Consider the following 27237-nt stretch of genomic DNA (forward strand, 5'->3'; position numbering starts at 1 on the left):
GGGGTAAGCAACGAGGCTTTATTTGAGCCCTCTTGGGCAAGGGTAACAGGTCCCAAGAGAGGGGCCTGGGCGAAGTTCACGAGTACCAAGAGAAGGGCCCCGAGAAGTCACGCCACCCAGAAGTTTTGTGTGGGCTTATATATGTTTTAGAGCTGGGAGATGGGTTTTTCGGTGCGAAGAGTTTTGGCGTGGAGAGTTAGGAATTTTCCGTTAAGGTTTTAGGGTGGGTATTGAGAACTAGGAGGGGCTGGTGGTATGTATAGATTCCAGGAACTGAGACCCTTATCCAGGGTAACCATCCAGGTGTGGCTATTCTTTAACTTAGCTGGGCCTTGCAGGCATTGTTTTCGGCAGGTCTTGTGGGCTTCTCTTTTTTTTCATTAGGGAGGGGAGGGGTGCCCACCACCAGCCTTACAATGGCATATCCATTTTCATTGCCCAGTTTTTGATTGGATTTTTGACACATAATTCTTCATATGTCATATATGTATCTTGCATTATGTGTACATTGAAATTTCTCCATCTGTTACTTGTCTTTTAACCTTATTTATAATATGGCTTATTTTTCAGAACCATAAGACTTAACTAGAGGTGGAGATGTTAAAGAACTCCAATTTTCTTTGCCAGTAGGAAATTTGTGACTTACTAATTTTTGCCTTTACATCCTCCTAAGATACACAGGAGTGACTGTGAAGGAATAGTTATGCATAAACTTGGTTGTTTAATATTCTATTCAACTGAAAAATGTAGGTATGACAAGGACAGCAGTACCACATAAAGATTGATAGTGTGGATTCTTTAATTCAGACTGTAGGGGGACACACACACACAATTGGGCTTTATCTTTATAGGGTTATTGTAAGGATTAGGAAAATTTTTACGTTTGTCTGACACATAAGTGCTCCATAAATATTAGCTATTCTATCTAGAAACTTAGTCTGGAAATAAGTTTTATGGAATTCTGGTGTAGATTGCTGTGCGTTTTTTGCCAGATTTTGCTTTCATAATCAAAAATACACCAAGCTCTGCCAAGCAGTTCAGCCATTTTGTAAGTTGTTAGGAAAATAAACAGTACTCAACTGAAATGGCGGCTCTTGAGCTGAGAAACCCACACAGGCTTGCTCCTTTTAAGTGGAATGTTGCTGTGCTGCCCTCTTGTGGCCATTTGTGAAATGGTGATGAAAAATTGAAAATAGAACAATAACTATTAATGTTGCTTGCTTTCAAAGTCCAGTTGTGAGAAATATTTAATCACTCCATTTTTACCTACATCAGAAAGGATTTTGAAGAGAGACAGCATATCCTTTTTATCCACAAGTGAAAGGAAGTGTTAAACTTTTTTCTCAATAAGCATTTCTTTTCTATTGGAATCCAAAATCCCAGTTTTGACTTGAATTCGTTTTATTTTTATATTGTATTTCCCTTGCAATTATTGAAAATAGAACAATAACTATTAATGTTGCTTGCTTTCAAAGTCCAGTTGTGAGAAATATTTAATCACTCCATTTTTACCTACATCAGAAAGGATTTTGAAGAGAGACAGCATATCCTTTTTATCCACAAGTGAAAGAAAGTGTTAAACTTTTTTCTCAATAAGCATTTCTTTTCTATTGGAATCCAAAATCCCAGTTTTGACTTGAATTCGTTTTATTTTTATATTGTATTTCCCTTGCAATTATTTGTTAAAATTATAAAACTTGTTTTCAATGTAGATTTTGAGTAATTTTGAGATAAACTTGTTTTTCATGAGGATTCTGTATATATAATGGGTAATTTCCTGAAAATTCCATAATTGCCTTATAACTATTAACCCCTTGGAAATCAGGTAATTTTATTACTTTAGTATTTAGGGTAAACTTTAAAGGACTCCTCACTCACTCAGTTTGGCCCTTTTTATTAGAGTCTTGTGGGCTTTCTGCCTCCTCTACTATTAATACTATAAACCAGCATGAAAGCTACAGTTTAGTACTAATAGTATTTAGTGTTATAATTAGTTATTAATAGCACATCTGCATAATCTTTTAGGAAATGTCCTATCCCTTGAAGGAATAATTATACTGTCAGTGCCTTAAATGTGGAGATATTTTCAGTGTTTTTTTTTTTTTTAAAGAATTTCTTTTTCATTTCAACATTTAGCAAGTTGTTCTCGTATGAGAAGTAAGAGAATTAAGTAATGCCTTCATTAAAGGCTTTTTTTGTTTGTTTGTTTTTAAGCATCTTCTCTCTGAATATTTGTGTTAAGTCTTACATCTGACTTCCTGGTTCCAAAAACAATTTTAAAACACTTTTCTTGGCCAGGTGCGGTGGCTCACGCCTATAATCCTCACTCTGGGAGGCCGAGGTGGGCGGATCGTTTGAGCTCAGGAGTTCGAGACCAGCCTGAGCAAGAGCGAGACCCCGTCTCTACTAAAAATAGAAAAGAAATTATACGGACAGCTAAAAACATATACATATAGAAAAAATTAGCTGGGCATGGTGGCACATGCCTATAGTCCCAGCTACTTGGGAGGCTGAGGCAGAAGGATTGCTTGAGCCCAGGAGTTTGAGGTTGCTGTGAGCTAGGCTGATGCCACGGCACTCTAGCCCAGACAACAGAGTGAGACTCTGTCTCAAAAAAACAAAACAAAACAAAACAACACTTTTCTTATACCCATTCAGATCTTTAGCTCGTTTTGTGTAGGGTTGTATGTATTTCCATCCTTTGCTTTGGATTTGACTCTTGGTTGGATTTATTTTAGACGATTAGTTTAGATATTAAAAATATTTAAGACATAGAGTGAACAACCATGAATTCAACTCTAAGCTTCAGTCATAAAGTGTCACCAATATTATTCTCTGGTCACATTTGCCTCCCTCAACTCCTAGAGGTAAATACAAGTGTGAATTTGGTGTTTATCTTTTCTTGGATTTGATTTTCATAGGTAATTTTTTTTTTTTTGAAATTACACAATCCATGGAATCCACAAGTATACTTCAAATAAGTCATCCACCAGAATAAACCACTGTTAGCAATTTGGTGGTTTAAATGCGTTTACATATATAATGTGCTGATAGAAATATGGCTGTGTTGTTTACCTAAAAGGTATTGTATACATTGTTAGATTTCTAGAGATCACTCCCCCATGCAGACAGAAACACAGCTGCACAGGAAGGTATGTACAGGTCAGGCACAGTGGCTCACACCCATAATCCCAGCATTTTGGAAGGCATAGGGGGGAGGATAGCTTGAGGCCAGGAGTTTGAGACTAGCCTGGGCGCCATAGTGAGACCCCATCTCTACACAGAAACAAAAGTAAAAATTAGTCGGGAGTGGTGGCACGCTTCTGTAGTACCAGCTACTCAGGAGGCTGAGGTGAGGAGATCACTTGAGCCCAGAAATTCCAGATTTACAGTGAGCTATAATCAAGTCACTGCACTCCAGCCTGGGCAACAGAGTGAGTATTAGCTGGGGAGAACTTTGTGTTAGAAAGTAAATCTGAGTTTGGATGTGATATTCCCAGATTTTTACTGTTTGGGTAAGACTTTGGCATTTACAGAGTGTTGCTTTCATAGCTGTCATTTGATGCTCTCATAACCTTACAGGTAGATGTCACATAGGATGGCCAGGCCTGAGGTGGTTTAGGACTGAAATCCAAGCCTTGGATGCCAGAGCCTGTGCCTTTTAATTGTTACTATTTCACCCTTCCACTTTCTTTTCTATTGCCTGGTGACCACCTTCTGTTTGGTGACTCAGATACCTTATTCAGCTAGACTAGTCAGCTTGGACTGTGCAAAGGTGTGAGTCAGTAATTACAACGAGGCCTTGAAAGTGTTGAGTTACTTGTTATAGGGATGCCTGTTTGGGGACATTGTATAACAGGGTTAAGATTTATTTTCTGAGTCCCTTAAGGTTTTGACCCCCTGTGGTAAAACAGACAATATGGGTTTTAGAGCCAGACCCTGCTCTCTCCCCCCATCCGCCACCCCTTACACTTTCTAGTTTTGTCATTGGCCAAGTTACTTAAAACCTCTCAGTTTTTTTACCCTTTATATGGGGATAATAATGCCTAATATGGTTGTTAGGGGGAATAACTAAAATAATACATATAAAGTACTATACTTAGCATAATGCCTGATACCTGTTAGGTGATCAGGTAATTATATGGTTTTTCCATCTTTCTGCCCTTCCCAAGGTGGAGTCATTCTCCTTCCCTTCCATTTTTTTCTCATTGCTTTCTTATCTTAACTGAAAGTCTTCTGTACCATAATGTGGATCTTACTGTGGATCACACAGTATTATGTGGGGCACTCTCAGTTTCCAGTGTATTGCTCTGGAATTCATTCTACAGACATTTGTCAAGTGATACACCCTCATTTCTAGTTTGGAAGATATGGTGATGATAAATATGAAGCTTTTATTTATCCTTTCACGCTTCATACCACAGGTCTTTTATCTCCGAGTTGCTGAACTCAAGACTTTTCTGTTAAGTTAATGTTACTGTAGGTTCTGGAGGTTCTGTGTGGCTCCTTGCCCTCACCTCCTTTGTTCTTTCTGCCTCCCTCTCCCCCACCTCATTGAAAAGATAGTTTTCCAGCAAAAGAGTTGAATGAGGTGTCCACCTGTTTTGCTGTAGAGTCCATTGGCTTTTGGTCTTTTTGCTTTAAAGTGTCTTCGCTCCTACCAGCATGCCCCTCAGTTGCTTTTTCACTATTAGAGAAGGTGGGTATATTGCCTACTCTGCACTTGAGGTTGATACTCTGTCATCTGTCAGTCTTCATAGTTTCTGTTTTGTGGTTTCAGCTGTCATCTACCTGCTTAGATTGCTCTTCCCTAAGGGATGATTGGAATGAGGAAGGGTAGGGGAGTGTGTGTAGGCCAATAGCAGTCTTTATTGGATTAGGTGTTCTTATTAGAATCCAAATTTTGTTTTTTCTGTTAAGTCTACCATATGTGGGATTCACTGCAGGAGATTCCAAAGCAGGACCTTTGGATTGAGGTTAATGTATATATATTTTTATAAAGCTACCCAGATGAGTGTAATTTGTACCTATTAGTGAAAACCACTGATTGGATAATTGCAACCAGATTGCATTTTTCCACTTTGGGTAACATGCTTTTGTTTTGTTTTGTTTTGGTTTTGTCCAGAGTGGGAAATGATACTTAACTGATAAGACTTAGTGAATTCATATCTACGTGGTTTCCAGTCTTACAGTGTCAGCAAGGTCTGAGAGTTAAATACTTCTGAGCTTCGTTTTTACCTCATGTGAATCAAGGAAACAATAATATCCACCTTCAGAGTTTCTGTAAAAGAGCTAATCTATATAAGTCAGCAGGTATATAGCATCATATAAACACTCAGGAAATGGTAGCTATTGGGAATGTTGAGAACAATACTGTTTATAATAACATTATTTGCAATATAAGAATATAAAAGTGAATTTGAAGTTTTTGGTCTTATGTTACCAAAATTACTATCTGCTGACATATTACCATGAGGAGTTTTTAAAAAGCAGATTGATGTGGCAATTCTTAAACGTTGCTAAATCTGTCTTTCTCTCTTTTAAAATTAAGTCATTCAGCCTCTGAAGAAGCTTCAGGTTCAGACTCAGGCAGTCAATCGGAAAGTGAGCAGGGCAGTGATCCAGGAAGTGGACATGGCAGCGAGTCGAATAGCAGTTCTGAATCTTCTGAGAGTCAGTCGGAATCTGAGAGTGAATCAGCAGGTTCCAAATCCCAGCCAGTTCTTCCAGAAGCCAAAGAGAAACCAGCCTCTAAGAAGGAACGGATAGCTGATGTGAAGAAGGTATCTACTTTGCTGTCCAGTCCAAATGTGCTGCTAGCTAGGACCAGCTAGCAGACCTTTATTGCCTATAAAAACTCATTAGTATATCTTGATAATGAAAACTACTGCCACCTCTTCTAATAATATACAGTACTGTCTGTGGATTCGAATGGGGACTGCTTTCTGCTCTACTAATTGATATAGTTCAATAGGGCTATAAGGAAGATAGTTACATGAACCGTCCAGTTATAGGGCAAAAAGACAAATTTTTATAGTTTTGGTTACTTTTTTAAAAAGATGGTTAAAATTATTTTTTCATACTCTGCTAATACTAGAGAAAAATCATTGACAGGTAATAGCAACTGTTCTTTTAATTGTGGAATACAATTATAAAGCTTATTGACAGGTAATCATAATCCAAGGATAAAGACTGTTTTTGTTATCTGAATAATGGAAACAAAATGGTTCTACAGAAAAATATGTCTGTACCTAGGCAATGTAGGTATTCTTTGCTTCAGAAAAGCATCTTCTAGCAAAGAATGTAGAAGGGTAAAATTTGAGTCGTGTAACATTTTCTCATTGATGCTCAAACTTTGCAGTGCATTCTTTTTGGTGGAAAAAATTAATTGCTCTAAAAAATCATTAGAATGTAGCTGATCTTTAAAATTTTATTTTGAGAGAATTACATTTGAATCACTGAAAGTAGAAATGAAAATTACTTTAAAAAATTTAAAAATAAAACATTTTAATGCAATAAAACTTTATGCTAAATAATTTTTTTATTTAAGCCATACTCTTCTAAGATATGAATCTATTCTACATAATCAGATTTTCATAATACAGATGATTTTAAGTTATTAATACCTGCAAATTCTACATATTACCTTCAACAACCAAAACAAAAAACTGCTTTTAATACTTGAGATAAATTTGGGATTAACCATGTTATTTCAGTTTTTCTTTTCCCAGCATAATCATTGCTTAATGGTATGTGACTTTTAGGAGCTGGTGGAAGGTTGGGGAATGCTGATGGCAGTGTTAGAGATAGGGAAATGAAAGTTATCTTTGCTGATTAGCACATCACCAGAGAAGAGACCTTCACACACTTAAGTTGTTGTTCCTTGTTGCCTGCTCAGGGTGTAGTATATCTTACAAAAAGATAATTCAGGTGGTGACTTTTAAAAAAAGTCTTTGCATATAGAAGTACCACTTAAAGATCTTGGCCCAAGTATGTTAAACTCAGAAATCTGCCTCCCAGGCACGGGGAAGAAGGTCCTGGCTTAGCGGTGTTCAGAGCCTGGTTTCCCAGCTATCAGGACCAGGTGTTCTTTTCAGAAGATTCCACTCTAAGACCTTAAATATTTAACTTTATTTAAGAAGATAAGAAGGGAGAGAGAAAAGAAAGCATTACCAAGGTTGAATTTCAAGATAAAAGTACAGGCCGGGCGCGGTGGCTCACGCCTATAATAATCCTAGCACTCTGGGAGGCCGAGGTGGGTGGATCGCTCGAGGTTAGGAGTTCGAGACCAGCCTGAGTGAGACCCCGTCTCTACTAAAAATAGAAAGAAATTAACTGGCCAACTAAAAATACATATAGAAAAAAATTAGCCGGGCATGGTGGCGCATGCCTGTAGTCCCAGCTACTCGGGAGGCTGAGGCAGGAGGATCGCTTAAGCCCAGGAGTTTGAGGTTGCTGTGAGCTAGGCTGACGTCATGGCACTCACTCTAGCCAGGGCAACAAAGTGACACTCTGTCTCAAAAAAAAAAAAAAAAAAAAGATAAAGGTACAACTCTAGGCAGAAACATTAAAATCAACTTTTAAGGTTAAGATGATCAGTTTCAGAAAGTTAATAACGTATAGGTTACATGTGGATGGACCTGCTAGCCAGTCACAATGAGTGGATTGCACCTTTAATGATCATTATTCTCAAACAAGAACTTCTAAAGAAGACTCTTTGTTTTCTGTGTATGCATCCTTTTCACATGCTAGGTTTCCCCTCCAAAGAAAGTTCATTACCCATGTAGGAGTATGCAGTAGTGAGTAACTACACGTGGTAGCTTTTTCGTAAAAGAGTTTAATTAGATACTGTCAGTCCTCAAAAGGACAAATATGACCACAAGATAATTTTAGGATGTAAGCATCATAGCCTGCTTCCTTGAGGCCATGTGGCTTCCCAGTGTCCCCTCACCACCCCTGCTCCTCCAGGTGGCATCCTAGAAAGCCCCAAGATCTTGCTCAGGCCAGGGCTAGGGCATGGCAAGAGGCATACTCATGATCACCGTCATTTAATCCCAGCCCCGTCTCTAACTCCTCTGGAAATTAATAATACTCATACATAGCAAGCACAGTGCTAAGGGCCCACAGTACTTTTAGGGACCCATGAAAATGTTTTAATTTCTTTTAAAATCAGAAGAAAAAATGAACTTTTAAATGGAAGAAAATGTTTTAGTGTATAATGCAAATGTATTTGTCTTTATACCGTCATAGTTGTACAGTATAATCCTTAATACATTTTTTTAATGGAAGAAGGAGCCCGTGAAGGCTCAGATGTGGCCTTGCAAATAGGCGTTGGGTGCCCCTGCCACGATGTAATGAACAGTTGAGCTGGAATGCCTAGCTAGTATCAGCTAGTATAAAACTAAGTGATATAGTGACATTTAAGTGACCTAGCTACCCCAGTTCATAAAGGCTCCATAGAAGCCTGTGTCAAGTAAAATATATAAATAATTTCATAGATTTAGCAGAGGTGCAAAAAGAGGTGGCAGTGGATAGAGAGACAAAAGTTCTTTGTCCCCTTCCTTTCAAGTTGGATTTGTTCAGTGTTCTTCATTTACTGAGTCTTCCACCTGTATTTCCTACCACTTGGTCATTCCTAACTTCTTCTGGTTGGACCTTTTGTCTTTTAACTCCGAGGTGATTCTGAGGCCATTACGGAATCTGAGAACATTGGATTATGGGATGACATTGGATTCTAGTTCTAAAATGCCTATTCCTGGGCCATCTGGTTTGTTTTGAGGCCTTGTTTTTCTTCAGTTCACTCCAGCATTTTTTTTTAAATCACTGTTGATAATGTCCTCCCTTGGTTTGGTGACATTGTGTTTTTGTGCGTCATCTTTTATAAGTTTTGTACTTTTGGGGTTCTACTTTCCACACTGTGACCTATTTTTTAGACAGGGTCTTGCTGTCTTGCCTGGGCCAAAGTGTACCTCAAACTCCTGGGCTCAAGAGATTCTCTTGCCTCAGCCTATCAAGTAGCTAGGGCTACAGGTACCCACCACCACACCTGGCTAATTTTTCTATTTTTTGTAGAGACAGGTCTCACTATGTTGCCCAGGCTGATCTCGAACTCCTGGCTTCCAGCCATCCTCTTTCCTTGGCCTCCCAAAGTGCTTGGTTCATAGGAGTGAGCCACTGGGCCCAGCTTACTTTCCATAATTTTTTTCTTTCTTTTTTTTTTTCTTTTTTCCAGCATCAGTTTTGTCAGGTGGCACTCAGCAGTGCCCATGGTGGGCATCTGAAGACCGTCATGAAAACAGACATCATCTGCCTACTTTTCACAGTGTTTAATGCAATCATCTCATGAGTTTCAGCCAAGTGGCTTCTCCTCTTGTATATGTTCTGAGCCTCACATTTCCAAATATTTTCATGACATTAGCTGTCACCTGTGTTTTGATGACAAACCCATATTTCTCATCTCGGCTTTAAAGTGTGTCTTCTACATGTTTAGTTACTGTTAAACATTTTCATGTCAGTATTCCACAATCCATTCAAATTCCCTGTGCTTATATATGATTTTTTTTTTTTTTTGAGACAGAGTCTCACTCTGTTGCCCAGGCTAGAGTGCCGTGGCGTTAGCCTAGCTCACAGCAACCTCAAACGCCTGGGCTCATGCGATCCTCCTGCCTCAGCCTCCTGAGTAGCTGGGACTACAGGCATGTGCCACCATGCCCTGCTAATTTTTTCTATATATATTTTAGTTGTCCATATAATTTCTTTTTATTTTTAGTAAAGACGGTGTCTCGCTCTTGCTCAGGCTGGTCTCGAACTCCTGAGCTCGAACGATCCACCTGCCTCCGCCTCCCAGAGTGCTAAGATTACAGGCGTGAGCCACTGTGCCCAGCCTCTTATATGTGATTTTATTAAAAGAACACAATATGCTTAGCAGTAGTTATCTCTGGGGAGAGGAGGGTGACAAAAATTTTTCTTCTGAATTAATCCCTCCCTTAAAGTTTTTAAATCACTGGTGAGGATTCTTACAGAAAGTCAGGTCTTAAAGGCACAGGGATAATTACAGCTAGACAGTAAAAATAGGTGTGCTAGAGAAAGGGTGGCAGTGGTACTTACTCTGAGAATGTTTAGCTAAATGTTAGAAATCTCTCATCTGCATGTATCTAGGATATTATTAATACATGCCCTGAGAACTTAAATATACAAACGCCCTGAACACTGATTCTTATTTAATTAATAGACTTAATGGGGCTCTGCTTCTCGTATTTTGGGTTTCCCAGGTGACTCAGTGCAGTCAAAATTGAAACTCAAAGCATTAGGGCTTTTAAAATTCGTCGATAAGTACTCCGTCTGTCTTTAGTGGAAGCAATTGCTGTCTTACCTTGCCATATTATTCAACTGTAAGGTTGTATTTTAATGACCAGTGGGCAGTGTACCATACATATAGTTTTATAGCCATTAAATAATGAAGAGCATTGTTAAACTTTAATGTTCTAGAATAATATGCCCGTTATTTGTTAAAATGGTGCTTTATTGTCTCAAACAAAACTAGTAAAATAGCCCTTTGATATTTAGTTACCTGAATTCTCTTGAATTTAAATAAATTTTCCAGTAATGGAAATAGTAAATGGGGATCAAGAAAAAAGATTTATACATACATGGTCTATTAATTTTACAGATGTGGGAAGAATATCCTGATGTTTATGGGGTCAGGCGGTCAAACCGAAGCAGACAAGAACCCTCACGATTTAATATTAAGGAAGAGGTAAGTAAAAAATGGTTGAAGGCGATATATTTGAACTCCTTATCTTACCTCATCGTTTCTGACTCGTATGTATTACCGTTAACAAGATGGAACTTCTGGCATGGTAGTTAAGTGGTTTTAATGTGAGCTTCCTATGAACACATGCAGTAAGCTAAGAAGTTAATTAAATAAAAGAAACTTACCAGAAAGATCATATAATAGTGAATATTTTAGTAGAGTATTAGAATATTATACAGAATTGGCCTAAATTTTTTTTTCTCTCAAGTTTTTCATAGTGAAAATTGATTATAACAAGAAGTTTACTTTTTTAAACCTCACTTTTAAATTTTCTAGATTTTATTAAATGAGTAACTTGTTTGGTAAACAAAGAAAACAATGGAAATAGTTTTGGATTTATTCCTGAGAAAGGAGGAGGGAGTGATTAATGTTATTTTATCTTATTTAATCTCTTTAAATTTGGTTTCTTACCTCGTTTTTAGTGTGAGATATAAAATGAATTTCAAACATACCTACTGTTTTAATTGGGAGAGATTGGATAGGTAGGTCATTTTTAAATTGATACTATGTATTAGGCTTGCTTGTCTATAGAATGAGACTTCACCTTTTTCAGGTTGTGTGGTATTTTTATGGATTCTTATTTTTATATATTAGGTTTATAGACTAGATTCTGAAGAGATAGATACTTTTTTGTCTTAGTGAAATGTCCCCTTTCTGTCTTCTACTTAGGAGGACTTTGATATCCAAAGATTAGTGAGGTGGTGTGGGTTTTTCGTAAATGTACTTTAAAAATTTAATTCGCCTTAACATCTTCATTACCTTTGTGATGTTTTATTTTGAGTGATCTGTGAGCTGGTTTGCCTTTACTTTCTTTTTCCATAGTGTATAGCACTAGGTTCCTGAGCTGTATTTGTTATAAGCAATCATATAATTGTATAAATCTTTTCCTCTCTTATGTATTAACACATTTTCTGTAGAATACAAGACATTAACAGCAATAGGAATAGTTTCCATGTTGCTTAATTTGGGGGAAGAAGAGCTGTTGAAATGTCTGTGACTGTAACTTTCCATGGCCTAGTGCTGTTGGCAGAGCGCCGTTGGCTCAGGATTGAGCGTGCTCTTTAATGAGTGTAAGATGACTAGATCAGTAGTCGGTGCCTTTAAGGCACACGACTAGATGTTGTAGCATTTTCATTTGATATTCTAGGTTTGCAGTATCCAGTATAGTCACCACTAATCACTTGTGGCTTTTAGGATTCATGTCAATTAAAATTACTAAAATTAAAAATTCCATTTCTCAGTTACTCTCTAGGCACATTCTAAGTGTTCAGTAGTCACGTGTGGTTGATGGATACTGTGTTGGATGTTACAGGTACAGAACATGTACCTTATTGGAGAAAGTTTTATTTGACATTGCTGTTCTGGAAGTCAAGCTGAGATAAGTATTTCCTGGCTTTAAAGATCACTCAGTAATAACAGAGACACATTAAATTTTCAAAGCAAAAGAAGAATGAACTTCACCAAACAAGTGCTTAGGTTTTTTTTTTTTTGTCTAAAAGCTCATATTGAATAATGTTATATTGAGTAGAATGTTAAACCAGAAGGTAGTGTTGTCCCAAAGAACTGTGAATTAAAGTCTGTAATCATTTTTCCCCCCTCACACACTGAAGGCAAGTAGCGGGTCTGACAGTGGGAGCCCAAAAAGAAGAGGCCAGAGGCAGCTGAAAAAACAGTAAGTCTTTCTTGGGGGAAATTACTTAATTTAGTAGTTTCTAACATGTCAGCATTTCAAGGGCTACCTTCATTGTGTCTTTTTTTTTTTTTTATTTCAGCCTATCATCATGGGGGTACAAAAGTTCAGGCCACATACACTGCCCATGTCCCGCCCATCCCCCCGAGTCAGAACTTCAAGCATGTCCATTCCCCAGACAGTGCGCATTGCACTCATCATGTAGTTATACCCCCATCCCCTCCCCCCACCCCTTCATTGTGTCTTTATAAAGTCCACCCCAGGTCCCAGAGTCTGCTTCTGTCTCTCTTTCTAGCTTGGGTTACTGTCTACTATGATCTGCTGCAGCAGCAGCAAAGGCACTTGACTCCCAAGATTCTCAGTTTAACACATGCAAAAATTCCATGTATGCTTCAGCTGTTTCTTGGGAGGAACCACAGCTTCTTCTATCTGGTTATCCCTATTAGCCCATTTATTTATTCATTTTAAATGTGCATAAACAACAAATACATAGGTATTTGGTATTTTAGCAAGGAACAAATTTAGGTTTGCCATTTTTCATTTTAATTTGTTCTTTGTGCCGGCATGGTAAAATTATTGGTTGGGTACCCATTTTGGTATGAAATTACATATTTCTATATAATTTTATTATTGCACTTCATAGGCCAGAAAATTTCAATTCTTGGATTTAATGTGAAATTACCTTATAACATGGATTACATGTTCATTTTTTAATTTAAAAAAATTGTGTTTATATGGTAAAAAATTGTTTTTTTTTGAGAAATAATTTTTAAAATCTTTTTTTGGAGAGAGAGTGGAACCCTTTGACAATCTGAATTCCGTATCTTCTCTCAGAAAAGTGTAGATGTTCAGAACTTTGCACATCATTTCAGAGGTTCTTATGTTAAACAATTGTCCATGGCTTCTACTTACATATTATGTATTCTAAAATATTGCCAGTCTTTAATAAGTGGCCAAAGGCCAGCAATTTGATACTTTTATTTATTTTTATTTTTTTTATTTTTTTTTTTTTTGAGACAGAGTCTCACTTTCTTGCCCGGGCTAGAGTGAGTGCCATGGCATCAGCCTAGCTCACAGCAACCTCAGACTCCTGGGCTTAAGCGATCCTACTGCCTCAGCCTCCCGAGTAGCTGGGACTACAGGCATGAGCCACCATGCCCGGCTAATTTTTTTTTTTGTATATATATTTTTAGTTGGCCAGATAATTTCTTTCTATTTTTAGTAGAGACGGGGTCTCACTCTTGCTGAGGCTGGTCTCGAACTCCTGACCTCGAGCGATCCACCCGCCTCGGCCTCCCAGAGCTAGGATTACAGGCGTGAGCCACCGCGCCCGGCCTAATTTGATACTTTTAAAACCCATTTCCTCCTCTCCAAAACAGAGTAATACTTATTCTACCTACCTAACTGCAGGGATATTAGAAACCATGCTGAGATTTTGCATTATATGTAGAGTATTACAGAACTTTACAGAAAAGTCATGTAGTTAATATTGTCTTCTGAGAGTACATCGAGTTTTCAAATATTTACTTAGAGCTGGAAACAGTAACTGTAAGCAAACCTGTTCTTTTTGGCATCTTGGAAGGCTTTTGTTCTACCCCAGTCCCATGGTATGCTTGGGAGATTCCCTTCTCTGCTTATTGGTCTAATGGCCTTTTTGGGATCTTTCTTGAAATGTCCACCTTGACCACACTGTGGAAAATACATGCATGTACTCCTTCCTTCACCATCTGGCTACATTCTGCTGGTCTCTAACCTGGAGTTAAATGGTGCTGTGCTTGAAATCCTCGACTTCCCATTTTAATGGTCTTCCCAGTATGTGTGGAAGCCAGCATTTTTTCAGCCACTGGGTAACACGTTACACTTATTCTGGTGAGTGGCTCATGTACTTAACAGTCTTAGGAGCTCCCCAAAGTTGGCAACCCTCAGAGGCCTTCATGGACCTTTCCCTGAGTACCTCTTAGTTCCTTGCAGGGTAGTAGTTCCTTGCAGGGTAGTATCTGTCTTCTCTCTAATATTGCTTCCTTATTCTGGGGCTCTTCCTTAGGAACTAGCCTTGAGCTGAAGTAGTTCCCTCATGCTTGTGTGTTTGGGGACTGGGCTAGCCTTATTTCTGCTGTCTACTGGGCAGCTGGTGAGTACTATGGTTTTACAGGGAACTCATCTCCTGAGTCAGTTTTGATTCCTGAAAGATTAATTAGGGGAGGTCCTGTAGCTGTTAAGGCTCAAGTTGCAAGGCACAGCACCGTAGGAGCCCTCTGTGATTTGAGCAAGTGTGACAACCTAATGTATGGGTAGGTGAGTTTCAGAATTGAGAGAGACTCACTCAAAGGGAGTGAAAATTTTGAAATATTAGCACAAGGAAATGTTCTGAAATGCTGCAGATTGTATTTACAGATTTTAGAGTTTTTAAAAAGGAACTGGGATTTGTTTTGTTTTGTTTTTTCTCTAAATAGACTCAGGTCTATAAAAGGAACTGTATGGTGGCTTACGCCTATAATCCCAGCACTTTGGGAAGCCAAGTCCGGAGGATCACTTAAGGCCAGGAGTTTGAAACCAGCCTAGGCAACATAGTGAAACCGCCTCTATTAAAAAATAAAAAAATTAGCTAGGTGTAGTGGCACATGTCTGTACTCCAAGTTACTTGTGAGGCTGAGGCAAGAGGATCACTTGAGCCCAGGAGTTCCAGGTTACAGCGAGTTATGATCGCACCACTGCGCTCAATCCAGCAGCTCAGGCAACAGAGTAAGATCCTGCTGCCTATCTCTTTAAAAAAAAAAAATAAAAACAGAAACAAAAAAACCCCAAAGAATTGTTTTTTTAAACAGGTTTTTAAAAAGTTAATTTCAAACTTTATGAAAGTTCCTGGAATAAAAGTGTGGTACAAAGAACGTCTTGGGTACTTTACTCACATTTACCAGTGGTTACCATTTCTGCCCCATTTGCTTTACTGTTGTGGATTCTCTCTTTATATGTATTTATATATACACAAATAATATTTTTTCTTAACCATTTGAGACTAAATTTCATACATCATGATCTTTTACCCTTAAATACTTAAGTGTATATTTGTTAAGAATAACCATATTTCCTTTCATAAGCACAGTATAGTTTCAACTTAAGTAGATTTTTAACATTGCCAAGGTACTTTTGTCTAATTTTCATTTCACTTTTGTCAGTTGACCCAATAATGTCTTTTGTAACATTTTTCCCCCTCCACTATAGGATCTGGGCTAGGATCAGACAGTGCATTTAGTTATTGGGTTTCTTTAATTTGGAGCACTTTCATATCCTTTCTTTGCTTTTGTGACATTAATGTTTTTGAAGAATGTAGTCTTGAAAGGGACTGTGTCCTTTTGCGAATTATAAAGAGACTAATTCCCCAGAGTCATGAAGTGTATTAGCATTTTTAAAGCTGAGAAGAAGTTACCCAGCACAATGGGATAGTGCATAAGAATCAGTATTTCTACCTTCTTTTGAGAAAATCTGTCAGTGCTGGCCCATGAAACGTGAGAACGACCATGAGGTCTCCATTTCACTGTGTTTACATTCTTTATCTGGCCCCCCAGTAAGTATTTGAGACTGAAAGCCCTGATTTAAAGTCATGAAAAACAAAAAAACTTTCAATTTTATTTAATCAATTTTTGCTGTTTTGATCATTAAACTCTTTTTTCATGTAATATCTATTGTTATCCAAATTTGGGCAATGTTGTATATGATTTCTGCCTACTCATGGTCTCAGTAATGCTTAAAGATACTCTTTAATGCTTCTAGAATCTTTTCTCCCACCTGGAATTTTAAAATATTTTAGCCATAATCATGTGAAGTTTTTCTCCTGGGATAATAGTTACTTATTCCTTTCCAGTGTTTTGAGTTGGGAATGTATTACAAACCTGTGACATTGGAAGGGAATTTGTATTTACCCCAGATTTTTATTCTTTCTTCTTCCTTGTTCGTGAAAAGCATCCTTTCTTGGGGAAATCTATTAAAAATTGAAGAAGTTAAAGTAGTGACTTCCCTCTTTTCCTGATCTGTCTTCTAAATGTAGAATTTTCTTCTTTAGGCTCCTAGAGACAGTTAGTAGCAAGCCTTGTAACTCTTGGTCAAAGTTCAGGTTCATTATATTTAAAAGTGGCTTTTGTTCATGCCCTACTTTATAATTGATTAGATTTGAATTGTCTCTCTTAGGATTTGTTTCCTGCCAACCAACTTTTCCCAATAAAGGAAGAAAATGATACCCACTTACATCCTGACTTTTTCACATTTCCTGGAGCATCACTGGCTAAATCTTGGTATTTTTCTCCCCAATTCCCAGAATTTTGTTAAAGAGTCTGTTGATTTCCTTTTAGGGAATATATGGAATTCCATTGGTACCCTCTTAAAGCTGGATATGTTAAGTCTTCTTTGATAAATGAAACGTTTTTACTCAATCTCGTATCTTAGACTCTTCTTCATTGTAGCCTGACTTTACAACGTGTGGCTTGGTGGAGGGGTCTTGATAAAATTTGCATTTTATAAGAAACCAATAATGAGGAGTGAACAGCAGTTTCAAACATGCACGAGCTGTATACATCTGTATGGTTGGGAAGTAATCTCTTTGTAACTGATAATTCTTTTTTACCTCACCCCTTCAAAGTGATGTAGTGTTGCTGGTCTTTCTTCTTATTCTTGAAAATTAAAACAAAACTTAAAAATAATCCAGCCAATTTCAAATATATTTACACAATCAGGCCTTTTAAATCTATAGTCGTTCAGATCTTCCCAGAATATATAAACCTGGCTTTAATTTTTCCTGATTGTTTGGTCCTCAGTGAGTTACAGTTGCGAGTAACAGGGCTGGGAGTTTGTTATGCCCCTTGTTAAGCAGCTTGTTTTTCACTGGGCTTCAGTTTCCTTTTTTAGGAGGAAGGCTTTGGACCAGTTCATTTACTAGGTTTTTTTACATTCTTATATTGGGAGATTCTAAGTCCTCCTGGTTGTCCATAAGTCTATAAACCTGTAATTTAACTGGAAAACACTAGCCTCAATATCCATTTCATCAGTGTTTGCTGCCATTTTGGTCTCCTATACTTGTAGAAGTGGACTTCATTGGTGGCCATGTTTTAGGTTCTCAATTCCTGGAGAAGATATGTAAATTACAATGTGACTGTGGATCTTTCTCATCTGATTCTTCCTTGGGTCATAATTGTTCATGTTTCTTCAGGCTTGTTTCCTGTGAAACCACTTCTTTCCAAACTGACTGTGAGAACCCCTTCTGAAGGGTAAACTATTCTGGACTTGGGCCAAGGGAGTCTGCAGACTCATGTGCCTGTCTCCCAGTTGCTGTACACATCTTTCTTCCTTTTTTCCTGGTGATCACCTTTGATTCCTTGAATTCTGTAGCAAACATTTATTGTACTAGGCTCTAAGGAAGCATAATTAGACAGGTTCCCAGGCTGTGGTTGGATATAAGGAGGTCTTTGTTTTAAAGAGAGACCAGAGGATATTCAATAATACTAACAGGCCTTACTGTCTTAGTAGTCTGCTTCCAAAAATACCATACCTGTCTGACTGATAGACTAATATGGTTCATTAGTTAATTGATTTTTTTTCCTTAGCAAAGGAATACCTCCATCTTTTTGCCTTTCTGCTAAACTCTGGTGCAAAGATGAACAAAAATGGCCTGGCATACAAGGAGTCACTCACTGTTGGGGAAATAGATATGAAAACACACAGTGCTAGTAGAAGTTGAGTAATGTACTTAAAAGTACTCCACTGACTGTTCATGGAAGGCTTGAATTGTATTTTTTTCCTAAGGTCTCTACCAATTCAGGTATAGCGTGACTGCTGCAACTTTTAGGAAGGTTCTCAGAAATCAGCAGATCATCTACCTTCTTGTAGCAAGCCTTCACTATTACCTTGACTTCTCACATGAGGAATATTGATTTGACTTTGCAATTCTGTATCACTCTTTAACATGACCTGATTCCATATAAAGGGATTTAGAGATTGTTTTATTTACAGAGAATTATTTAGCTTGAAGAATTCTTTTAGAAAAAAATTATTTTGTTTGGCTTCTGATCACAGAGAAAAATGGAAACGGGAGCCCTCAGAAGACGAACATGAACAAGGCACCAGTGCAGAGAGTGAGCCAGAGCAAAAGAAAGTGAAAGCCAGAAGACCTGCCCCCAGAAGGTGCACTGTTTGCTTAATCTCTGCTTCTGGATGAGCTTGATTTGTGTTAGCTTGAGAAGGATGATGTCATGCTGAATGAGGGCCTTAATCAGATAACGGTGTGTTGTGATTCTGGGTTTTAGATATCTGTGGTTCACTTTGTGCCAGCCTCACATTGTGTAGATCTTCATGCTTCTTGCTTCACAGTGACTAGTTATGTTGGGGTGAATATGTCTTTGGCTTTTAAAAAATTCCCTGTTTGTCCAGCTTACCAGTTCTTTTCGGGAGAACTAATTCTTAAGTTTAGTAGAACAGTGTTTGCCTAGTTTAAAGCATACTTGAGTGTTTATTATCTTGTTCATATACTCTGTAGAACACTAATCAGAGACCCTGATTGTGACGAGGAGGTAGGCTGAATTGGCAGCAAATTTTGGTAATTTTTGATAAGATAGATGGCAGCCTAAGGTGCTAGTGACAGGAGAAGGAAGGCAGGAGGCAGGTAGGCCCCAGGAACATTTTCTTTATTGTTGTATTGTGTAGGATGGGATTTGGGCCAAATCCCACCAACCACCTATTTTTGTATGGCCTGTGAGCTAAGAATAGCTTTTATAGATAAACATTTATATTAATAGTTTGATGATAGCACTGAGTTTGAACCCCAATAAAGTGAAATGTTATCTCCTTAAAAAGAATTCTGTTCTTCTCATTAGTAGGTATATTTCACAATATATACACTTAATGATTATTTTATTTTGAATTTTGTCAAAATGTTAGATTTTGTGAACGAAAAGTTATTTCATCTTGTTATGTAAGTTCCTATATCGTGGCCTCAGTTTTGTCTCTTGTCTGGGAAAGCCTGAAATATTTGCTCTCTGGGCATTTATAGGAAAAGTTCGCCAACCTCTGGCCTCGGAAATTGTATTTGCCCCCTACCGTTGCAGGGAAATTCATCAACTTAAGTTTTACCTTCTTTCATCTGAATTTAAGCTCTCAGAACTGAAGTGTCACTCCGGTTCTGTCTTCTAGAATATTGCTCATTATTTTTAAAATCCTTATCTGTCTAGGATTGGTTATGGTAGGCATAAGAGTGACAGATAAACATGATTATGAGTTTCCATTTCTCTCCTCTTACTAATTTCACCATTTTATTATTGATGGAATATTTGAGGATTCCCATATCCAGAGAGCTTCTAGACACTGGCTTTCATGGGAGTCAACAGGGGATGTACATCAGAATCTGCAGAGCAGCCATCTGCCTAGTCTATTCCAGTAGGTCTGTGGCAGGGCACAGTCCCTTAGGTAGTCTTCCAGGTATATTTTATGCACTTATGAGAAAAATATATGTGTAGTTATTTCTTGTCTTTTACTCCCTTTACACAGATAATAGCATTCTGTGCTGCTTGTTCTGCATATTTCTTTTCTCATCTTGGAAATTTTTTCACGTCAATACACAGAAAACTCCCTTTTTCTTTTCTTGTGACTACATAGTACTCTATTTTTATGGCTACATAGTACTGTTTAGTTTCCAGTGGAAGAACCTTTAGAGTTTTCTAATCTTTTGTTATTGTAAATAATGCTATAGTGAATACCTTATTATGCCTGTATATGTGGGTGGATATCTGTAGGATCAATTCCTACAAGTAAAATTGTTGTATTTTTAAGTTTCATAGATATTTCTGAATTGCCTACCAAAGAGATACCATCACACCATGCCGTGTATGTATTTTTAATCACCTTCATATTGGAAATGCAGATTTCTAGTGAATTAGAATCTCAGGGATTAGGATTCAGGAATACGCATTTTTAACATTCCTCAGTTGAGTGTTACATTCCTGTATATCAGTGGTCCCCAACCTTTTTGGCACCAGGACAGGTTTCATGGAAGACAATTTTTCTATGGACCTGGTGAGGGGTAGGGCAGTATGGTTTTGGGATGATTTAAGTGCATTACATTTATTGTTCCCTTTCTTTCTATTATTATTACATTGTAATATATAATGACATAATTATACCCACCATAATGCAGAATCAGTGGGAGCTCTGAGCTTGTTTTCCTGCAACTAGAAGGTCCCATCTGGGGGTGATGGGAGACAGTTACTGATCTGACAGGAGGTGGAGCTCAGGTGGTGATGCCAGCAATGGGGGGAGCTGTAAATACAGATGAAGCTTTGCTTGTGTGCCTGCTGCTCACCCTCTGCAGACTTGTTCCTGACAGGTCCTTGGCCCTGAGGTTGGGGACCGCAGCTATATGTACCACTGCTCTGGGAAATACTGTATATTATATAGATCTAAAGTAGGCACCAAATGATAAAGTAAAAGCTTTGCCATTTTTTCTTTTCTCATTTTAGAACAGTGCCCAAACCCCGTGTTAAAAAGCAACCTAAGACTCAGCGTGGAAAGAGAAAAAAGCAGGATTCTTCTGATGATGATGATGAAGATGATGAAGCTCCCAAAAGGCAGACTCGTCGAAGAGCAGCTAAAAATGTTAGGTAAGTTGTGCCCCAAACTTTTTCATTGGTGTGAAGGTGAGGGTTAGAACTTGTTTCTGTTAAGTCCAGAATTGTGCATTTGATAGGTAAAAATAACAACCCATGTCCTGAAGTTACTTTTGGAAATCTGGTCAGCCTTCTTGCAAAAGGAATGATATTGAGCAAAAGGGAATATGAAAAGACTAGCAATAGCTCATTGCAAGCCTTCATTCCTATAGAGATTTGCTTCAAGTTCATGTCCTTTAGTGGTGGCTTAGTGGCATTATATTCATTTCATCATATTCTTTTTCAGAAAAGATGTTTGGATTATATATTCTCACTTTGTAATTGTTTGTTGAATCAAACAAAGTTTTCTTTTTTTTCTTTTTCTTTTCTTTTTTTGTTAAGAGACAAGGCGTTGCTCTGCCCAGGCTGGAGTGCAGTGGTGTGGTCTTATCTCACTGCCACCCCGAACACCTGGGCTCAAGCGATCTTCCCTCCTCAGTCTCCCAAAGTGTTAGGATTACAAGTGTGAGCCACCGTGCCTGGCCCTCAAAGTTTTCTGAGGTTCAGCTTATGTACTGATACTTGGATATGATAATTTTATCAAGCTTACTAGTAGAATATTAGCATCAGTAGAAAGTGAAATAAATAGATATATGCAAATACTAATATTTTACTTTATAGGCATCAAAAAACATTTAATTTACCTTTATGAGTTTTCTTTTTAGAGGATTTTAGAGGTTTCTTTTGGTTTTCTTAGAGATGGTGAAACTGAGTTCTGGAGATACTATTAATTTACCCAGTGTATCCCATTAATAATTCCAAAGCTAGGACTAGGCTTGAGTATGTTAGTGTATAGCTTAGCACTTTTCCTTACTGTAACACTACTGCATCCAGGATTATGTTTCACTTTTTCATGACTCTTAAGCCATTTGTTGTTAGTATATGGTAGAAGGTTACATTTTAATATTTTATTACCAGAAAGTACATGTGTTGAATTTCCCAACAGTTCATGAGTACTTAAGTTTCATATTCTTGTTATTGGGAGACAAAATCCAGGGTTGAAGCATTTAATCTTAGAAATACTGCTTCTCTTTTGTCTGATGAAATAGTAGCAACTTTTTTCTTTCAGTATGCTTTTTCTTTCTTTGTGGTAGTTTCCTTGTTTACATAGTAATGATCTGATACTAAAAAATGGAAAAATAGGAGGGCCTTTGTAGTTTTCTGTATCTTGCTTACACAACATAAATATGTAGTGTTTTTAGTTTGAAATAGGAGTTAGCCTTCCTGCAGTTATCTATGAGCACACATCAGTAGCTTAAGTAGGGAGGAAATAAGCTTTGCACCCACTGACTGGCAAATCTATGATTCCTTGTTCTAGTGATGTTATGTATGGAAGTATTTAATTCTGAAAAGATAAGCCTATTTTTAGATATTTATTCAGCATTATTCCTCTTGCAGTTATAAAGAAGATGATGACTTTGAGACTGACTCAGATGATCTTATTGAAATGACTGGTGAAGGAGTTGATGAACAACAGGATAATAGTGAAACTATTGAAAAGGTCTTAGATTCAAGACTGGGAAAGAAAGGAGGTAATATATATTTGGGAAGCAAATTACTTTTTATATATACTTAGTAAAGCTCAGATTTTATGTATTTTAACTCTTATGTGATGAATTTCAGTCCACGCATGTGTTCATTGTGAAATGAATCTTCATCTTTCAGAGCTGAGGACAAAGGAATGTATCCAATATGTCTTTAAGATTTTAAATTAAGCTAGTATAGATAACTTTCATAAAGCAGTGATGTAGCAGAGATGCCTGCTTATTGACATTAACCAAACCTACTTTTAGTTGTTTATTAATCTTCTGAAAATACTAAACTGGTTACATACATATTTGGATAATAGAGTGAACATGTTTTTTGTATCTAATTTAGATATCTCATAACTTAATTGCTTTAAAGTAACCTTTCCATAAGGGGAATATCAACATAATATTTAATCCCTTTTCCTTTGTCTTTCTTTGTTTTCTTATTCTGGCTTCACTTGAAGTTAAGAGAGTTAATAAGGAGCTTTGGGTGAGGGGACATTTGTTGGGGGAGAGTATATTTTGATTTTCTATTCTTACTCGTGGACAGAAGGAGTTGTTTTCTGAGTTAGTAAGGGACCAAAACAAAAGGATGTTGCTGCTTTATTTTTATTTTGTTTGGAGAAGGAATTGCTTTGATTTCATCTGCAAATTTTGGAATACAATAAAAATTGGGTTTACATTTTAAAAATATTTGAAATTATTGATCGAATGAGTATTTATGAGTTTCTGCTTATTTCAAGTAAAGGATTTTGGTGCTTCATCCAAAAAGAGACTCTTTAGAGAATTGCTTACTTGGGAAGCTTTTCAATGTCTAGTTTAGTATACTCTGTTTAAAGTTTAATTTAATCCTTTTACAGCCACTGGAGCTTCTACTACTGTATATGCAGTTGAAGCTAATGGAGACCCTAGTGGTGACTTTGACGCTGAAAAGGATGAAGGTGAAATCCAATACCTCATCAAGTGGAAGGGTTGGTCTTATATTCACAGCACTTGGGAGAGTGAAGAATCCTTACAGCAACAGAAAGTAAAAGGCCTGAAAAAATTAGAGAATTTCAAGAAGAAAGAGGATGAAATCAAGCAATGGTACATTTTCCATCATGTATTAAAAAAATATATTTTGCCTGTGGGAAGGGATGGTTTTTAAATAATGCACAGAGAACACGGCTGTCTAGGATCTCAGAGTTTTTGCCTTGATCATCTGAAAATGAAGCCGTCTATAATTCTCTATTATAAAATTGTGACCTGAAGACTGTATATTTTTGTGTGTGGTTACCAACTCTTTAGAGTTAATAATACTAAGTAGCTCATTGAGCATTTTCCACACATTATCTCTTTAATCTTCAGAATAAATGCATGAGATTTGTACTGTTGTTACCCTGTTTTATAGATGGGAATAGTGGACCCATCTCTCCAAGGGGACCTAGGATTTGAATTCTGGAGGCCTGACCCCAGAGTGCATTTCTTAAACACCTTCCTATTTTCCTCTGGATAGGCTGGGATAACTTAAATGTGAAGAGTTAATATTCTAGAATTCTCTACGTTATGATACACTTAAAATCAATCTTGGATTTACACAGTTTTCAGAAATGATATGAAGGAAATGATTAGATAACTTCTGAAACTGTTATAGTCTGTTGTGTTTTTAGTTTACTTACAGCTTTGCATGCATTAGGTCGCATATGCGAAATATGTGGTCCTATAGCACAAACAAAGTTAAACTGAGTAATGAGATTTCAGGTTCAACCTGAAGACATACCTGTCAGTGCAGTGTGATCAGGTAATTTTTGTTTCCAGAATATGAACAAATGGTTCTAATTCTGGTTTTACTAGTATGCAAAATGTGCTACTTTAGTAAATTATATATTTTTCCTTTGACTCAAAACCAAAAATATGTACCACTAAGATAGAGGAGTAGGTTTATAAAATAATTAGGAATTTGAAATCCTCTGAAATACAGTAATATCTAATATCAAGTTGCTGTTGCTTTCCTTTTAAAGATTTCTGGTATTAAGAATAACTCATTTTCCAAAAGTGTCATAAATCAATCTTGATACATAAACTCATACATTTATGAGAAAAGGTATTTGTTTTTTAAATCTGGAAGATAGTTTTATTGTCCTGATCTGTTTAGATATATGAATTTATCACATGAAATAGGTACTTTTAGGTTTCTTCTTAGGTATAACACATTAGAGGGGCAAACAACTGGTATACCTTCCTATGAGTCTAAGGTTTTTAGTGTTTTCTAAAAGTATTTTTTTTTTGTAAAATCTCTGGCCTAATTACTAGTAAAGATTACTAAAGGGACAGGTGGAAGTTAAAAATAGGTTTTCTTTTTCACCATTGACTTTTGCCTTGATACGTTGTGTATAGATCCCCAAATTCTAATTAGGATTTACTTTTTCTATCTGTCTTTCATCCAGGTTAGGGAAAGTTTCTCCTGAAGATGTGGAATATTTCAACTGCCAACAGGAGCTGGCCTCAGAGTTGATTAAACAGTATCAGATAGTAGAAAGAGTAATAGGTAAGTGCATGGAAACTTATTTTAGCCATGTTTGAGCTCAAGGAATAATGGCTTTTGCTTTTGGGAGTAATGTAAATTAAAAAATGCATTACTTTTTGAGTGGAGGCTGATGCCTAGATTTATTTTGAAGCAAAAGCTAGCAAGATATGCTGGTAAATTTGGATGTGGAGGATGAGAGAAAGAGGTGTTAAGGATAATGTAAAGGTTTTTGGCTTGAACTTATAGGAGAAGAGGGATATTATTTACTGAAATGGAAAGATGAAAGGAAGAGCTGATTTTTGTAGTGGAAACCAAGCTCTTTGTTTGATATTTCTAAGTTTGATATATTTCTCGGTCATCTAAGTGGACGGTATTGTGACGTCTGGCGCATATGTTAGCCCGTAGCTTAGAACTCAGTCTAGGCTGGAGATGTGTATTTGGGAATTTATCAGTGTGTAGGCAGTATTTAATGCCTCAGATTTAACGAGATCATCAGAAATAGAATATACATGGTGAGAAGAGGAAGTCTGAGAGCTTTCCAGCTTTTGGAAGTCAGAAGCCAGCAGAGGAGACTGAGAAAGAACAGCCAGTGAGACAGGAGAGCTGAGAGTGGGCTACTGGAAGCCAGATGATTAACATGGCCGAGAAGGAGGGCTTGGGGTTAGTCAAAGGACCGTGAGGACTGGGACTTGGTCCTTGAAAATCTGGCAACAGGAATGGCACTGGTGAAGGGATCCGTGGAGTGATGGGGGTATAGGCGAGATTGGGGTGGGTTCAAGACAGAAGGAGGTGAGTAGTGAGTATAAACAGCTCTTTGAGGGAGTTTCATAAAGGGGAACAGAGAATCAGGGTGCTAGCTTGAGAATGATTTATTTTTTTAAGATGTGAGATGGTAGAATATATATGTATTCTTATTCATAGAACCTAAAATCTCTCTTTTTTTTTTGGTTATAGTTATAACTTTTCTGTCTTACTTTTTGCATTTGTTTAGCTGTGAAGACAAGTAAATCTACATTGGGTCAAACAGATTTTCCAGGTAAGCAAGAGATCTCATGTTTAGTATTTAAGAGCAGTTCATGTTTTGCAGATTATTTAGTTTTACCACCTAGTGTTTCATTTGGTTATGCATAAAACAGAACATCACTTCCCATCTTTAATTGACAGTTGCTGATCTATAAATTTCTGTATATGAAATAGCTCATAGTCGGAAGCCGGCACCTTCAAATGAACCTGAATATCTTTGCAAATGGATGGGACTGCCCTATTCAGAGTGTAGCTGGGAAGATGAAGCCCTGATTGGAAAGAAATTTCAGAACTGCATCGATAGCTTCCACAGTAGGAACAACTCAAAAACCATCCCTACAAGAGAATGCAAGGTGTGATGATTGTTGGCTTTTGGTTTTTCAGGGTAAAGATGTATTGATACAAAGGGTTTGTCACATAGATATTGAGAAGAGAAAATATTAGAAAAGTAAATGATTCCTATTTTGAAGTTGAAAAGGATGATTTAAATGTGACATTAAAGATAACAAAAGGAGAAGATGAATTGTATAGTGGCTTTGCTAACTTTTTTAATCTTATAATTTACAGAATTAGAAATAGACCTATTGTGGAGAATACTTGAAAGGATTTTAGGCATTTTAAAAGAGAAGTGACAGGAAAAGGGGGAGTGTCTTTGACTTCTAAGTTAGAAACTAAATATATAAGCTTATTTTCTAGATTGGCTGTACAAATGCTTTTCCTTAGAATTTATTCCATCTGAAAAGTGCGTGCTTGGGTCTTCAAATTAATAAAAGTATGTATCAGACATGGGCTTTGTCACTGAGAGGTTGATGTTCAAGTCAATGGCACCAAAATTCTATCTGTGAAAAGGTCACACAAGTGAGAATATGTGGTCAGAGAAGTACACAGGTAGAAATGCCTGTACTCCAGTGGTCATTTAAAGGGTTTTAAGAACAAGTTGTAGTGCTTGCACTGCCCCTGGCCCTTCAAGGATGTATTGGTTCTGCTGGATA

At 37.3% G+C, this 27237-nt stretch overlaps 1 protein-coding gene and 1 non-coding gene across 5 annotated transcripts in view; one reads left to right on the forward strand and one right to left on the reverse strand.

The window, feature by feature from the left end:
- The window catches only part of CHD2 (chromodomain helicase DNA binding protein 2), a 186769-nt gene that overhangs the window by 84755 nt on the left and 74777 nt on the right, over positions 1–27237 (forward strand). For 3 of the 4 annotated variants that reach the window (XM_045561456.1, XM_045561454.1, XM_045561455.1), the window contains exons 7-16: positions 5552–5783; positions 10670–10756; positions 12424–12485; positions 18567–18674; positions 21002–21142; positions 22586–22719; positions 23577–23802; positions 25143–25243; positions 26214–26258; positions 26420–26598. In XM_045561456.1, coding sequence (XP_045417412.1) covers positions 5552–5783; positions 10670–10756; positions 12424–12485; positions 18567–18674; positions 21002–21142; positions 22586–22719; positions 23577–23802; positions 25143–25243; positions 26214–26258; positions 26420–26598 — 1315 coding nt within the window. The remainder of the gene's footprint in view (positions 1–5551; positions 5784–10669; positions 10757–12423; positions 12486–18566; positions 18675–21001; positions 21143–22585; positions 22720–23576; positions 23803–25142; positions 25244–26213; positions 26259–26419; positions 26599–27237) is intronic. The other variant, XM_045561457.1, reaches the window with a different exon arrangement.
- LOC123645467 lies at positions 9226–9311 on the reverse strand. The gene has a single exon (XR_006737582.1). It is a non-coding gene; the product is annotated as a small nucleolar RNA SNORD35 (small nucleolar RNA).

The sequence above is a fragment of the Lemur catta genome, chromosome 9, assembly GCF_020740605.2.
Source record: "Lemur catta isolate mLemCat1 chromosome 9, mLemCat1.pri, whole genome shotgun sequence".
In the NCBI taxonomy this organism is placed as follows: Eukaryota; Metazoa; Chordata; class Mammalia; order Primates; family Lemuridae; genus Lemur; species Lemur catta.